The sequence below is a fragment of the Chrysochloris asiatica genome, unplaced genomic scaffold (assembly GCF_000296735.1).
Source record: "Chrysochloris asiatica unplaced genomic scaffold, ChrAsi1.0 scaffold00020, whole genome shotgun sequence".
Taxonomy (NCBI): Eukaryota; Metazoa; Chordata; class Mammalia; order Afrosoricida; family Chrysochloridae; genus Chrysochloris; species Chrysochloris asiatica.
The window spans coordinates 4,487,502-4,504,230 of NW_006408538.1; the positions used below are offsets into that span (position 1 = coordinate 4,487,502).

At 40.5% G+C, this 16,729-nt stretch overlaps 1 protein-coding gene across 1 annotated transcript; it reads left to right on the forward strand.

The window, feature by feature from the left end:
• The first annotated feature begins 1,831 nt into the window (after window positions 1-1,831).
• On the forward strand, window positions 1,832-14,568 carry LOC102828737 (talanin-like). Its single transcript, XM_006837457.1, has 4 exons — window positions 1,832-1,886; window positions 6,221-6,284; window positions 11,707-11,945; window positions 14,513-14,568. Exons 1-4 carry the CDS (start codon window positions 1,832-1,834, stop codon window positions 14,566-14,568), a joined length of 414 nt encoding a protein of 137 aa, XP_006837520.1.
• The last annotated feature ends 2,161 nt before the right edge of the window (window positions 14,569-16,729 follow it).

Sequence of the window (16,729 nt, forward strand, 5' to 3'; positions counted from 1 at the left end):
TCCAGCTTTCGCAACCATATGAGGTTATTGAAAACACCATGGCTTGGGTCAGGCACACCTTAGTCCTTGAGCTGACACCTCTGCTCTTCAATACCTTAAAAAGTTCCTGCACAGCAGATTTGCCCAGTGCAATACATTGTCTGATCTCTTGACTGCTGCTTCAGATGATAATTGTAACCTAATGCTATAATTTAATATTTAGTTTTTAAGACTTAATGCATGCATGGTATTTAAAGAACATTGTTTGTATATTTATGCACAAACGCACACTGATCTGTGAAGTATTAAGAAAAATAACAAATCATAATTTGTGACTAGAACAAAGAGTACATTGATTTGCTGGTTTGTGAGGAAGAACAATAACTAACACTCTTGATGACAAGACTGAGTCTTATATGCAGAGCACCACACTACACGAAGCTCTCCTAGATTTCCATATAATTTCTTGGCTATGTTCTTTAAAGGGTCACACAGCAAATCCTCGAAAAAAGCAAAACATTATTCCTCAAGATAATATTAATGTTATAATACTTATCATGTTGATTTTCTTACATAGAGTCCCATTCTGAGGATAAATACGCCAAGCAAGAGGTTTCACTGGGAATCTAGAAACATGATACCAAGATGCAAGATAACAGAGCAGTAAGATATTTGGGGCAGTATTCAGTAAGTCATACATGAAAAGGGAGAAAACTTACTCTCAAAGTATTGGATGGAGAATCTACAGACTCAGAACTGACAGCCACACTAGACTCAAATGCAAAATAAGATGAATTCTTTTTTAAATAGAATAAATACAGAAAACAATTATTTTTTAAAATCTGTCTAGCGATTAGAAGCATGGTTGCTGTGGTAGAGGCAGAGGGAGCTCAGACCCATTGGCTCTCATCAAGGAGGAGATTGGATGGTGAGGCTTTGAACTTTCCAGTGCAGACCAGCTAAAAGATCTACAGTTAACATGGCTGGGTAGTTTTCTCTTTTTTTTTTTTTGATTGTTAAAGAAAGGTGGCAGTGTTCATTTCCAAGATACTGTGTTATAGTTATCCAGTACCAGAGTCTACAGAAATGGCTGAGTCCTTACTCTTCAGTGAAATATAATCTCAAGACCTAAATGAGGCTATTTGAGGCCCAAATTGATTGTACAACACCATTTCTCCCCTTACATTTGTAGAAACCAATCAAAGAGATGGTATGTTCCTTTGTTTCTCAAAAAAGACTTCCAACCCCTTGGAAAGGAAGGCATGATCATCAACAGCTAGTATGGGTTCGCTGATTAAGAGTTATGCCAAACACTGCATAACTTGGTTTTGATGGGGGCTTCTAGGACATTAAGTGAAGGGAACATCACTGACACTGTGTACCTTGATTTCAGCAAAGCATTTGATAATCTCTCATACTGTCCTTGTAGAAGTTGTGGGCTCTATGGTTGTACCAGAAGAGGGTATGTTGTATTAATGCTTCAAGGAAACTTAACCTTGTTCTATTTCAGGAATATTGTCTAAGACTTGGATTAAAGCATGTTCCTACTGGGAAGAATTATAATCCATGATCCTCATGATCCTAGTTACAACCAGGCAAAGGAAACAGAAGATTCCCATGATACATTAGTAGTTTGGACTCCAATAAGGTGTTGCCCAAATCTGGGTGTTTATCAGAAACACAAAAGACTGTATTTAAAAGTATAGACCCCAGACATTATTACAGACCTCCTCAACTAGAATTTCAAGGAGTAAATCCCTGTCATTTGTATTAAAAACAAAATAACCAAATAAAAATCTACTGAGGTATTCCTCAGGCAAACAGCTTGACATCCTACTTTTTCCAGGTAATCATGGCCATCTACCTGAACAATAAGCCAGTTGCTACTGGGTCCACTATTAATCATGGTGATCTTGTGTGTGGCAGAGTAGATTTGAGCTCTATTGGGTTTTTAATGATTGGTTTTGGTGAATTTGATCACCAGACTTTTCTCTACTTTTCTGGTGAATTCAAGCCTCTAACCTTTTAGTTGGCAGAGTCTAGAGTGTTAACCATTTGCGTCATGCAGGGACTCTACCCTAATAATCTGGATATAGTCATGGAGTTTCAAATTATAACAAAATCCTTCACTTTACTTTGTCTCCATCCAACCATAAGAGAGGAGTAGGGTAGGAGGAGTACAGTGCCTTGATAACCAGAGCATGGTCTTTGATATCAACTAGTCTTGGATTCAACTTTGCAGCCTACCAGCTATGCAAGGATACTCTACGCTTCTACTTCCTCCTCTTACAATGTGAGAGTGTAGTGAGATGACACATGTAAAGGGCTTGGCTGGCACATCAGTGTCCAGTAAATGCCAGATATTAGTATTAGGACATTGAGAAGGATGCCGGCACACTCTCCAGTTCTCTGGATCTTTGTTCCCTACTTTGACCAGATCATGCCCATTCTTCAGCTCTGCACAGAAGACGTCACCATCTAGTGAATACTATGTGCTTTAGGAGTCCCTGGGTGGCACAAATGATTAAGCACTATACTACTAGCTCAGAGGTTGGTGATTTGAACCCACCCAGAGCCACTTTGGAAGTCAGGCCTCGTGATCTGCTTCCAAAAGGTCAAAACTTTGAAAACCCTAAGGAGTAGTCCTACTGGGCCCCCGTAGGGTCACCATAGTCAGAACCAACTCAACAGCAACTCACAATGCCAACTACTTTGTGCTAGGCATTAGACCCATCATAGATCTAACTTCATTTATTGTTTCATCATCACCAAAGTACTCATATTCACATATGAGAAACCTGACACTGAGAGGGGTTAAATGATCTTTCCCAAGTTACCTCAATAGAAAGGGACAGAATCTGGAATCTGACATGAACTGAGAACTTGGCTATCAAACTTGCATTGAGGACTCCCCATGGCTTATTATTATTATTATTATTTTTAATGGTTAATACAAAACCACACCAAAACCCACTGTCTTCAAGTTGATTTCAACTTATAGTAACCCTATGTAGGGTTTCCAAGACTACAAATCTTTACAGGAGCAGAAAGCCTCTTCTTTCTCCTGTGAATCAACTGGTGGATTTGAACTGCTGACCATGTGGTTAGCAGCCCAATGTGGAACTGACCACACCACCAGTTTTCCATATTATACAAGAAGCAGAAAAAAAAAGTTGCCCTTCAAAAAATCTAAAAGGAGACATTTTGAAACTGCGAGGGAGGGAGATGCCACACCACCTACAGTCTCCATTACCTGAACACTCAGCAATTAACAAGAGGTAAAGTCCTCCAGCTCACAGCCAGAGAGTATTTTCTCCCTTACTTTCTCTCATTCTGGCTGCTTCCCAACAGAATATTAGATCCTTGTGGAAAGAAATTTTTATGTATTTTGTTCACTCCTATACACATGCTTAGAACAGCCTGGCACACATTGTTGGGTTGTTAGGTGCTATTGAGTCAGTTCTGACTCATAGTGACCCTATGCACAACAGAATGAACAACTCCCCAGTCAGGCACCATCTTCACAATTGTCGTTCCACTTGAGTCCACTGCTGCTGCCACTGTGTCAGTCTATCTTGTTGGGATCTTCCCTTTTTTCACTGACCCTCCAATTTATCAAGCATAATGTCCTCTCCAGGGACTGGTCCTTCCTGATAATATGTCTGAAGTACAAGAGATGAAGTCTCATCACTGTGAATTTTAAGAAGCATTGGCACACATTGGCATTCAATAAATGTTTGTGGAATGAATGGGCACATGGATGAACAGAGGTATAAAAGAAGATCTAGAAAGAAATCAAAGGTGAATATTAGAAGTAATTATTATCTCTTTAAAGAGCTGAATGTTCTGGCTTTTCCTATTATCAACTTGTATTATTTGTATAATAGTAAGTTTTAATTGTAACTTCACTTGTCCTGGAAATTGCTGATTTGAAGGTCAAGTGAAGGCAGAATAGAACTGGGGTTATCTTTTGGAAGGGGATTGTGCTGGGTATTTCCCACCAACTCCTACAGATCCACTCTTCACCTTTCCTCACCCTGCTCTGTACCATGGGGAGATTGTCCTCTGAACTTTATCAACAAGCTCCCTTAGGCTTTCAGTTGGTAAAGGAATGAAGATGGGATATTAATGCCTTAGCTCTTGGTTTTTCCTACTGAAGAGTTGAACATTGTCTGTGTCCCCCTGTTGAAGCCTGCCCACTCTTCTGTCAAATGCTCTCTCCTTATCCCTCCTCTTTCTGAGCTCTATAGCTGCTCCCTTCCTTTGCTCCCCCGCAAGCCTAGGAGTGGAAACCGCTCCCCTTTTTTGTGTATCCCAGAGTACTGCATTTCCTTCCCTGGACTTATGGACTCTGTCCATACCTTTTAAACAGTTCCCTTATTAATCTCATAGCTGGTAGTGCAGTGATTAAAAGCTTGACTACTAACCAAAACATTAGTGGTTCGAATCCACCAGGCACTCCACAGAAGAATGTGGCAGTCTGCTTTTGTAAAGATTGTTGTTGTTTTTTAAATGCCACTGAGTCAATTCCAACTTGTAGTGACCCTGTATAAGGTTTCCAAGTAGTAGTTGGTGGGTTTAAACTGCCGACCTTGTGGTTCCAAGTCCAGTGCTGATTCTACAGTGACACACCAAAAGTCCTGTAAAGATTATAGCCTCAAAAACCCTATGGGGACAGTTATTCTACTCTGTCTTGTAGGGTCACTATGGGTTGGAATCAACTTGATGGCAACAGGGATTTGTGTGTGTATGCATTCAATTGGTTGGTTTTCTTGTTGATGATTTTTAAATTAAACGCTCCTCAGTAACTGGGTTCATTTTGCCATAAATTTCTTGATGGACCTGTGACTAATTCAGTGTGAAATTGGGAAAATATGCTGAAGACCAAGGTTCTAATCTGTTTCATCACTGACTTGCTTAAGACTACCCAACTCTTCAGGCTCAGTTTCTTCATCTGAAAACCAATTGGGCAATGTGACCTCTAACAGTCTGTAATTCTAAGGAACCTTTTGCTTAGAGAATAGGGTTCTTGCTTTCCCATTGGCTAGAAAGTGTTGATTTAATCCAAGCAGATTCTGAAATGGGTTCACCCTTTCAGAAAGTCACTCACAGGGTTGTAGCTAGACTACAAAATGTAGAGCTAAGCTTGGCAGTGGTGTATTATTGTGAAGTACCTGCATTGCTAAACAAGAACATACAGACTCTGGATATTACCTACATTCTCCACTTTGGCCAACTATATTAAAAATACCTGAAGAATTAGGCAACCTCTACTTCACTTTGGACAGTATGAACATAAAATACTTAAATTTCTGAAACTAAACATTTTTTGTCTGCCAGGATCAAGACAATGCTTTCTGCTGATAGACCTAGGTGGTTGAACATAAAACCAGCCTTCAGCTTCTACTGAGGTCTTCTTTATTGCCAACCCAATTGTCAATAGTGAAAACAGATGGGCAACAAAGGATCCTCCTGAGAAGCGGGAGAATAGAAATAATATATGTCTATTATTTAGCTAAGCAGCATTGAAGATTTTAGTGTTGTGTCTTTGAAAGTCAGAGCAGATACAAAGTGGTGTGTTCCTACATCAGCTGTGCCATGCAAGTATGCCTGATGGTCCCTGTAGTGGTCACACTTACAGTGGTGGCAGGATGGACTATCTGACCCCTTCCCGCACTTCATCTCTCCCCATCCTCACACCTGTAAAGGAGGATATTTTAGACTCTGAAAAATATTTCTCCAAAGTTGCACTCTGAGAATCATTAAATACCGATAAGAAATGGATTGGGTCATCTTACAGGTACTCTGTCCCTCTTGTTCGTTTTTATTTTTAGCAGTTTAAAAAGTATTTATTTATACTGTGGCTTGGGTGAAAGCTTAGAGAAGATTAGTTTTCCGTTCAACAATGCACACACTTTTTTTCTTCTGTGACATGAGCTGCAATCCCCTTTTGTCTTTTCCTGTCCCATCTTGCCTTCTGAGCTAGGTTTTTGGGCAAATGTTGCCCTTTGAGTCTCATACAATTGCTTTTTCTGAGGAACATGTTCCTCATGCATGGTGGTGTTCATTTTAGGTCTACCTGGCTGAAAGGTGATTCCCCAAGAGTAGGTTCAGTTCCAGGTTTTGAGGGGTGTCTAAAGGCCATAGTCTTGGATGTTCCATCAGTCTCTATCAGTCCAGTAAATCTAGCCTTTTTAATGATTTTTGAATTTTGGTCTACTTTTTGTCCCACTCTGCCCAGGAACTTGCACTGTGATCCTGATCAGTTATGACATCCAGGTACCATCTAGTTCTTGTGGTCTCAGGTCAGTAGAGGCCATAGTTCATGTGGTCCATCCATTAGTCCTTAGGACTTTTATTTTCTTCACTCTTCTTTCTTACAGACAGGGAGAGTACAATAATTGCTTCTTAAATGACTGCTCCCAAGCTTTTAAAACCCCAACTACTACTCACCAAAGTAGGATGTGGAGTCCTGGTGTGGCGTTGAGGGCTAATGCTCTGGACTACAAAGTCAGTTTGAGCCACAAGGTCTGTGGCTCAAGCTCACCAGCCACTCCTTGGAAACCCTATACAGGATCATTATGGGTCAGAACTAACTCAACAGCACTTAACAACAACAACAACAAAGTAGGATTCAGAACATTTTTTTGTGGCTGTGTTATGCCAATTTTCCTAGCTGTTCCCAGAGACTGTGGCCTTATTCAGTGAATTCCAAGTTCAGTGACTCATTCCCTCAAAGAGTTTGGTTATTTCTAAAAAGGTTTCATAACATTGCCACCTGTCTACCCTACAATATTTATGGATATATTTACAGCCTAGGTATACACATATGAAGAAATACCCTCTGAGAAACCTACATATACTTATGGATATAGTTTCATTTACCTTCCCATGCCACTCAGTTTGGGTATCAATCTATGTATCTACTTGTAGATAATTATTTACTATTACTGTTATAGCAGGATTATGTATGTTATCGTTTTTCCCCTCTAACCCTGTGCACCTCTAGTATCTTCCATTGTGTTGATCATCCTCTATTATATGTTGCCTCTCCTTTCACCCAAATTAATATATGTCTATTAAGAAAACAAAAATCCTCACCACTGGACCAAAACACAACATTCTTATCAATGAAGAAAAGATGGAAGTTGTCAATTCATTCTTCTTGGATCAACTATCAACACTCATGGAAGCAGCAGTCAAGAAATCAAATGACATATTGCATTAGGCAAACCTGCTGCACAAGACCTTTTTAAAGTGTTGAAGAGCAAAGATGTCAGCTTGAGGACTAAGTTGCGCCTGACCCAAGCCATGGTATTTTCAATAACCTCATATGCATGTGAAAGCTGCCCAGTGAATAAGGAAGACCGTAGAAAAAATTGATGTTTTTGAGTTACGGTGTTGGAGGAGAATATTGAAAGTGCCATGGGCTGCCAAAAGAACCGACAGATCTTTGTTGGAAGAAGTGCAGCCAGAGTGCTCCTTGGAGGCCAAGATGGCCAAACTTCGTCTCTCATACTTCAGACATAGTGTCAGGAGGGATGAGTCGCTGGAAAAGGATATCATGTTTGGAAAGGTCGAGAGTCAGAGAAAAAGAGGAAGACCCCCAGTGAGATGGATTGGCAAAGTGGCAGCATCCATGGGCTCAAGCGTGGCAACAATTGTGAGGTTGGCCCAGGACCAGGCAGTGTTTCGTTCTGTTGTGCATAGGGTCACTATGAGTCAGTACGAACTCGATGGCACCTAACAACAACAATAAGTATCAGCTAGAATTGTGCAAAATGGAATCTGCTCAGCCAAACTTGGTGGCCCTGTCTGAGAAAGTCACTGGACTTTGGCACAGAGACTTACCTTTGGCAAAAGATTTGTTTTTTTAATTTAGCAAAAAATGTATCACAAAAAAGTAGTGAAATCTGTGTCTTGTTATAAGTGTGCCAGTTACAAAGATGCATGTGTGTGGCTTGATAGGTGTCTTTCTGATTTGCATCTGCATCTTTGTCAGTATAACATCAACTTACCCTGCTACACCACTATATTAACTGACTACCACATTGCTCTCTTACAAAATGGTACTCTGGAAAGGTCAGCACTATGCCACACCACCCACAAGCTCTCCTGAGGGGATCTACCCTGCCCACACTTCCTGTTAACGGGGCAGGCCCAGGCGCCATGTTTAGTACTTGACACCGTACCTTCTCTATTGACAGACTGATGCTAGCAATGGCCCCTGAATGACAGTAGAAAGTTCTAGTCTTCCCTGAAAGACTGGACCACTGGATCATTCAGATTCTCTCTAAGTTTGACACAATCATTCGTCAGTAGGCATAGGGACCAAAAGAAGTAGATATGTTCTGTGTTGTTTAATGATAAAAATCAAAGATTCATAAATTCCTGCTTCTCAGGGCTTGTAAGCCTCCTTGACTCTAGAATCACCCTTCAGCTCTGAGCACTTAAGACGAAGACTACATATGCCTCCTGTTTTTAGATTTCCATGGGGGTTCTTTTATCATTTTTAAATATTGTGACACTGAAGACCTGGTGTGATGTTTTGGGTTACTGCTCTGGACTGCAAGGTCAAACTGAACTGCAAGATCAGCAGTTCAAGGTCACTAGCCATTCCTCAGAAATCCTATAGAGTTGCTATGGGTCGGAACAGACTCTGTGGCACTTAACAACAACCACAATACAATACATTAAAGCTCCTTGTGTTGAGCTGACTGTCTATTCCTTTCAATACAAGGAGCCAGATTAAAACCAGTGGGAAATTTAAATGTGGTGCCAAATGAACTGCTGAGCCCTAAAGGCCTTCTGGAGAAATCAAAAGAAGCAAGACAAACTGGCAGTGTCTTGGTCACAACTGGAAAGGCAATAGAAGCCAAAAAAAGAAAAAAGGGAACTGAAAACTTTAAAGACGATTTGGAAAGTTCTTGTGTGTATGTGTCTCTATTGGGTACTCAGTGACTTATAGAACCAGTACCATGAATGTAGACGGCGTGGCCCCACTGAACTGACTCTAATGAGCAAAACCTTACATTTTAACAACCAAGTTTAAAATAGACTATGAATGCTTGCTGGTTATGAGGTATTCTAGATGTATTGCAATCACAAGTCATAGAAGCCAATTCACAAGAAAAACAGGACAATAATACTTGAAGTGGCCCCCAAAGCAGGTGTTCAGTGTAGGGTGTGTTTATAAGGCCTTGGTTTTTATTTCCACTATGCTTTGGAAACTAAATGACACTGTTCTTTATTTAAAAATGCAAATGCATTTTTTGTTCATATGGACTGTGGCTACACAAAACCCACTTTCCAAATATTTCCTTGATGGTAGTGTTTTGTGGTCAAAGATATCTTCCATAACCTGGATTTAAATATAAGTTGGACAATATCGAAATATCCCAATTTATTTCAAAGTGAATTTGCTTCCTGCTTGATCCAGGAAGGCATCTTACTAGTTTACAAATAAAAATGTACAAAAGTACAGTTTCACTACTTGAATTGATTTTTCTATGCCTGCGTTAAATGACCTTTGTCTCTTTTCATGGGGAGGCAGTGTGGTGAAGTGGCTAAGGTACGGACTTTGAATATAGATGGCCTGGGTTCAAATCCAGTCTAGTCATATAGCCTGACTCTCTCAGTTTCTTTATCCCTAAAAGGAGAATTCACCACAAGTGAATCAGTTTGCTGAGCTGTGGTGGTTTTGAGTTATTCAGATATCAGAGGTCATGCCACTAGTATTTCAAATACCAGCAGGTGGACAGGTTTTAGCAGACTTCCAGATTAAGATAAACTAAGAAGCAAGGCTTCCAAGCTACTTCTTTTAATTAGCCAATGAAAACCTTATAAATCACAAGAAAATACTACATGACAAGATGGCATACAGCCAGGCAACAGTTCATTTTGTTGTACATGGGGGTCACCACGAGTCAGAGTTAACTCAACGGGAACTAACAATATGAACAAAACCAGGAAAATAATAACAGTGCTTATCTCACTGTCAGTGCTGTAAGAAGGGAATGAGTGGATGGACAGAAACTGTTTGCAATAGTTCTGGGCCCACAGGTCATGTCTGTTACTATTTTTTATAAGTTTTTCGTTGAATACTCAAAGTAAATAACTAAGTCAACACATGTTGAATATACGTCGGTACTGTGCTAGTTGCAAACTTCTGTAATTCTGGGCAAAGCTCACAATGTTGTTGTTGTTGAGTGCCGTCGAGTCGATACTGACCCATAGCGACCCCACATAGGGTTTCCGAGGAGCAGCTGGTGAGTTTGAGCCACCGACCTTGCAGTTCAAACGGCTTTGCCGTCTGGTGCATTAAACCACAGCGCCACACCAGGACTCCAAGCTCACAATAGGAAGGCAGAAATTATCATTCCAATTTTATGGAGGCAGATATGAGGCTTAGAAGAGTTAACTATAAGCATACCTCGTAAATACTGGGGGCTCAGTTCTAGACGACCACAATAAACAAAGTTCACAATAAAGAGACTGTCTGGAATTTTTTTCTGCCCAGTGCCAATAAAATGATGTTTATACTTTATTGTAGTCTATTAAGTATACATTATCATTATGAAAAATTTAGAAATATTGCAAGAACTGCCAAAATACAACACAGAGACACATATTATTAGAATAGACTTACAGGTTGCTACAAACTTTTAGTTTGTAAAAACTACATTATCTGTGAATTGCAATAAAACAAGGTATACCTGTAATTTGTTTTAGGTTTCCTGCTTACTTATACTAAGGAGCTCTGGTAGCGTAATGGTTACAAATCGGGCTGTGAACCGCAAGGTCAGCAGTTCAAAACTACCAGCTGTTCCACAGGAGAAAGATGAGGCATTCTGCTCCCATAAAGATTTACAGCCTCGGAAACCCTGTACAGGGTCACTATGAGTCGGAACCGACTCCATGGCACACAGCAGCAGCAGCAGCTTACTAATACTAGTCAGAGCTAGGATTCATTCATTTACCATTTGTTTGTTGGGTACCGGCTATACACTACTCTAGGTGCTGGGAATGCAAAAGCAACCAAAACAGACAAAATCCTTGACCTCATGGAGACTGCTCTTACTTAAAGCAGCCAGCCAGCCACAGCTGGATCAGCAAATAAATATAGAATAGATTCGAGGGTAAAGGTGCTAAGAGAAGAAGAGAGAATATATGTATGGAGGGGGTGGTTGTGAGGTTCAGAATACAGATGTTGACAGAATAAGTAACTAGAGACGGTTCTACTGAGAAGGGAATATTTGATGAAACAGCAAGTCCTGGGACTGTCGGGCATAAAAAATTCCAAGCAGAGGAGAGAATAAATGTAAAGAGTAGCTTTCCGGTCATGTTCCAATAACGGCAAAAAGCCCAGGATGGCTGAAGCACAGAAAAGAAAATACCTGAGGGCTTGGCAGATGTTGCTATTTGCTGGTGGTCAAAAGACATCTGGAGTTGGTGAGTGTTAAACGGAGGTTCTGCCTCCACAAATTGAACAAGCTGTACAAAGTCACAAGAGTCACCAAGCTGGGCAAGCAATGTGTTTGGCAGCTCATCAAATGGTTGAAGATTTGAGTTCACTCAGAGGCCCCTCAGAAGAAAGTTCTGGAATCTACTTCTAAAAACTCAACCACTGACAACCCTACTGAGCACAGTTTTACTCTGACACACAAGGTGTCCCCATGAGTTGGCATCTACTCTATGTTAACTGTTTTGTTTTGCTTTGTTTTAAAGAAGCCACTTGGAGCAGCCTCCCCCTTGGAAAAGTCGTCAAGTCTTCCACTCTCCCCATATTGTCAAGAGAAAAACCCAAGCTCGGCGTTTGCATTCAGGTGGTTCACTGGGACCGGAAACCACCTTCCCCCGTCGGACTGGAAGCCACCATGACGATGGCGCTCGAGGACTTGCAGAGTCGAGCTGTGGTCTCTCTGAGCTCATCACAGTACCTTCCTATGCGGGAGTTTCATTTCAAGGTCATTTTTGGTTCCTTTTCAGTAGCAGACTCAGAACCAGACCTTCTCATGTGTCAGAACAGGGCAGATGCTTTAATAGCCAGACCCCAGTGGGAGTTTTATTTTCCATTTCCTCCTCCCCCTATTTATTTGTTTCTTCATCTCCTCTGTGTGGTAAAGGTGACCTTGCATGATATTTTCAGAAGGAAAAAAAACACCAACTATAAAAAGGTTACAGTGAAGAATGGTTAAGCGTGTCATTCTGGTTTGGGACCCACTCTTCTACAGAGCTGTCAGGTGTTGTCATTGGGCTGTTTGGTTTAAATCTCTTTCCACCACTCAGAAGCTGAGTGACCTAAGTCAAAATGCTCAACCTCTCTGACTCTCAGTTTCCCCGTTTTAAAATGATACATAACAAAATCTGCTTCATAAGATGACTATGAAAATTAAATAAGACCATTTAGTGTTTGAGAATTTGTCCAAACTGGAGCTGACTTCCTTTCCTGGAGTGCTCTGCATGCCAATGACAACTGTGACCGTCTCTGTATTTCCACTCAAGATGAGAGTCAAATATTTCCTACATGCTTTCTGTCTTCTGCTGAAGGTTCCATTCTTCCTGACGCCAACACCCAAAGCTGATAAGTCTCTCTAGTTCTTAGGAGGAATTGGTCACTACCCCAAATAAGAAAGATGTTCTCACTGCATTTATGACTTTCCTTGGGGCAGGCTCTGTGAGGCTTTCTTACCTCCTGCAGGGCACTGTGGGTAATGTTTGTGAATTCTCTGCTAGGAATATGAAGAAGCGGTGTAATTTGTCTTTTGGAATAGGAGCACACTGATTTTGGTTACTATTATTTAATGGTCATCACCATTAACTTGGTTTGTTGTTATTGTTAGGTGCCATCGAGTTGGTACTGACTCATAGCGGCCTTATGCACAGCAGAACAAAACTGTCCGATCCTGGGCCAACCTCACTACTGTTGCCATGCTTGAGTCCATTAAACTGGCAACGTAGTGGTTTAGAATTGGGCTGCTAACCTCAAGGTCGACAGTTGGAAACTACCAGCTGATCCGCAGGAGAAAGATGAGGCTTTCTGCTCCTGTAAAGATTTTCAGCCTCAGAAACCCTGTGCAGGGTCACTATGAGTCAGTACTGACTCCACGGTACTTAACAACAACAGTAACAACCTTATGAGTTCTTGTAGAAAAGGACAAAATCAATGCACAGTTATAGCAAGAAGCCTACCTGGGATATGCCAAATGTTCAGTATTACTATTGGAAGTAGTGTAAGTTGGTGAATAAATGATAAATCAATAGCAGCTACAGCATTTTATAGGAACAACCAAAGTAACTATCTTAGGACCATTATACAAGGGTATGTTGGAGAGTATTTTTACTAGGGTTCTAGTTCATAATACATGGTTTATTCCAAACAAAAAAAAAAGATGTTAATATGTGCATATGCAATCAGTTGATGACTGCAGACATGTTCTTTCCTCAACACGCTTGCTTGTGTTAATCTCATTAGTGTGCCTTCAAAAAAAGTATACTAAAAAAGTGTTGTGCAAACACCAACTCGCTCATCTTTCCATCAATCTTTTAAGCAAGATAAAAGCTAATGAAGATAATTTTCATGGAACAAATTGTAACTGGGAACGAATCTTGAGTTTACCAACGTAATTCAGCAAGCAAGGTCTAATCAAAGCAGTGGTTCCAGAGGAGAGTCGATGTGGTGGTGGTGGCTGTGTATCATGGAGTCGGTTCCAACCCCATAACGACCTTGTACAGGGTTTCTGAGGCTGTCAATCTTTACAGGAGCAGAAAGCCTCATCTTTCTCATCTTTCTCCCATGGAGCTGCTGGTAGTTTTGAACTGCTGACCTTGAGGTTAGCAGCCCGATTCGTAACCACTACACTAACAGAGCTCCTTGAGGAGAGCTGATAAGCTAGTGCAATTAAGGACAGAGGGATCAGTTCAGAAGGCTGTGGCAATGGTTTTATGGGGGATCCCAGAGGGGTCATCTTGATACATTTTCACAAAGGACACCGGATGATTATGGTAACTTATTAGGAAGAAGATTTTAAAAAGACCTGGAAAATTCCACTAAGGATTTTTTCCCCCCATCATGCCGATGCCTGTGTTCATCCTTTGAGGACAGCCAGGGCTGTTTTAGAATTTCACTGAGAAAACTTTCCCCATCCAGCCTACAGCCCTGATCTTTCTCCTCCAGATTTCTTTTTGTTCCCCAAGCTCAAAGAACATTAAAAAGGAATACTATTTGAGTCTCTGCTATGGCACTGTAAGATAAGCACTGGACTGCTAATCACAAAGTTTGTGGTGCAAACCCATCAGTTGATCTCAGAAACCCTATACAGGGTTGCTATAAGTTGGAACCAACTTGATAGCACTTAATAAAAACAGCAAGGATGCCAAAGTGCTGTTTTGATATGGTTTTAATCAAATAGCACAGAATTCTTTGGGGAAAGATTAAAGAAATAGAAGCACCACCTTCAGAAATTTGTAGGCCTAGACAGAGGATATAACAAAAAACAATAACTTCTTATTTTGATGTTTTTGTTTCATTAAGGTTTCTATGATTTTGTAAAAACTGTAGCTGTCAGAATGGATTGCATCTCAACATAAAGAAAATTAAAATCCTCACAACTAGACCAGTAAATAGTATCATGATAAATGCTTGTATACACAATCAATGCTCATAGAAGCAGCTGTCAAAAAATCAAAGGATGCATTGTATTAGGCAGATCTTCTGCATAAGACCTCTTTAAAGTGTCAAAGAGCAAAGATGTCATTTTAAGGACTAAATTACACCTGACCCAGGCCATGGAATTGTCAGTTACCTCATATACATGTGAAAGTTGGACAATGAATAAGGAAGACAGCAGACGAATAGATGTCTTTTAATTATCAGGTGGGCAAAAAATATCCAAAGTACCATGGATTTTTTAAGAATAAGCAAATCCGTCTTGGAAGAAGTACAGTCAGAATGCTCCTTAGAAGGACATTGAGATTTTATCAGTCATACTTTGGACATATTGTTAGGAAGGACCAGTCCCTGGAGAAGGACATCAGTCCCTGGTGAAGTGGAGGGTTGGTGAAAAAGAGGAAGACTCTCAATGAGATGGCATGACACAGTGGCGGCAACAGTGTACTCAAACATGACAAACACTGTGAGAATGGTACAGAGCCAGACAGTGTTTCATTCCATTTATATAGGTTCACTGTGAGTCAGGAATGACTTAATGACACCTAATAACCACAATAACATGATTTTGTACCAGTGATTTTTTTCACTTATTTTAATAATGGGAAAATGTGTCCTGGGAATTTGTCTGTAGTTCAAAAAATTTAAACAAAATAAAATGTTTTGTATTGGCTTCAATCATCATTTTACAGATAATGTATCATGGGCCCTGGCTAATCTTCACCAGGTTTGTGTCTCTTCAGGTTTTGTTTTTAACCTGTGGTCTGCCATCACTACAACCTTAATATAAAATAGTTAGATGACCTTGAAACCAATCCATGAAATTCACTCAAAGGAAAGTGAAGGATTTCCCACCAGCAAGATGTAGACATCTGGCAACACAATCATCACCCTGGACTTGGCTCATTTTCAGTTCAGATTACACTACCCCAGGTACTGTGAAGGATACGTCCTAAGGCAAAAGAGAGGAATTTAGCTTAAAGATACAGGACCCATCAGTTCTACACCTAGCTCTGTACATAAAGACATGCTCATCAAAAGACATGTACAAGAATGTTCACAGCAATGCTAGTTACCACAGTCCAAATGTGGAAACAACTGAATTTCTGACAATAGTAGGAGGATAAACTGTAGTATATACAGTCAATGAAATATTACCCAGCCATTAAACAAATAAAAGAAAAGAATCTATTACTACACACAGCAACTTGAGTGTATACAAAACTTTTTTGATAAACAAAAGAAGCCAGTCACAAGCGAGTAGGCTTTTATGATTTCATTTACATGAGGTTTTGAAGCAGACAAAACTAATTTGTGGAGATGGAGATCAGAATAGTGGCGACCTTGGTGGGAATGGGGATGGGGCTTATGGAATTAGGAGGAACACAAAGGAGCTGCTGGCTGCTGGAATGTTCTAGATCTTGATAATGGTAGTGGTTACACAGGTATAGACATACAAAAAAAAATCACCATCTGTACACTTAAGCTTTTGCGCAGTTTACTCTGAGTCATATACATCTCAACTTGAAAAATGAAAAGAGAAAAGAAAAATAAATAAATAGGTCAATAGGAGTTCTGGGTGTCTTTCCTAAGACTCTGGGATCATGCACTTAAGAACACAATTCTTGCCCTGTGTAAGGATGGAAAATGTGACTCCCACACAGATGCACTTGACCCTGGGTTACATGTGGCATGTCCATCATTCACCAACATCACTGAGGGCCTGGTAGTACCATGGGAACAGACTCGTAATGCCCCACATTTACTGGAGGAGGCCACTCTTCTGGAAGAAAGCATACACATAGTTCTGTCATGCTGACATATGCTGTAAGAAGGTGCCACCTTCTCCTCCATTAACACCATCGGAGGCAATGGCAGCAGTCATGAGTTCCAACGTTTTCAGTGCTTCCAGATCATGCTTGCTCTTCCCAACTTTAAGTCCATTTTCCTTCCTATTTGCCAGTCCTGTTGGTCTACAGAGATTTCTGGTTCCTCTGGACACTGAAGCAGCACTCTGCCACAAACTTCTCTACCAGCTCTCACAAGTGTTCAGGGTCCAACCTTTATAACAAACTTCTGTTT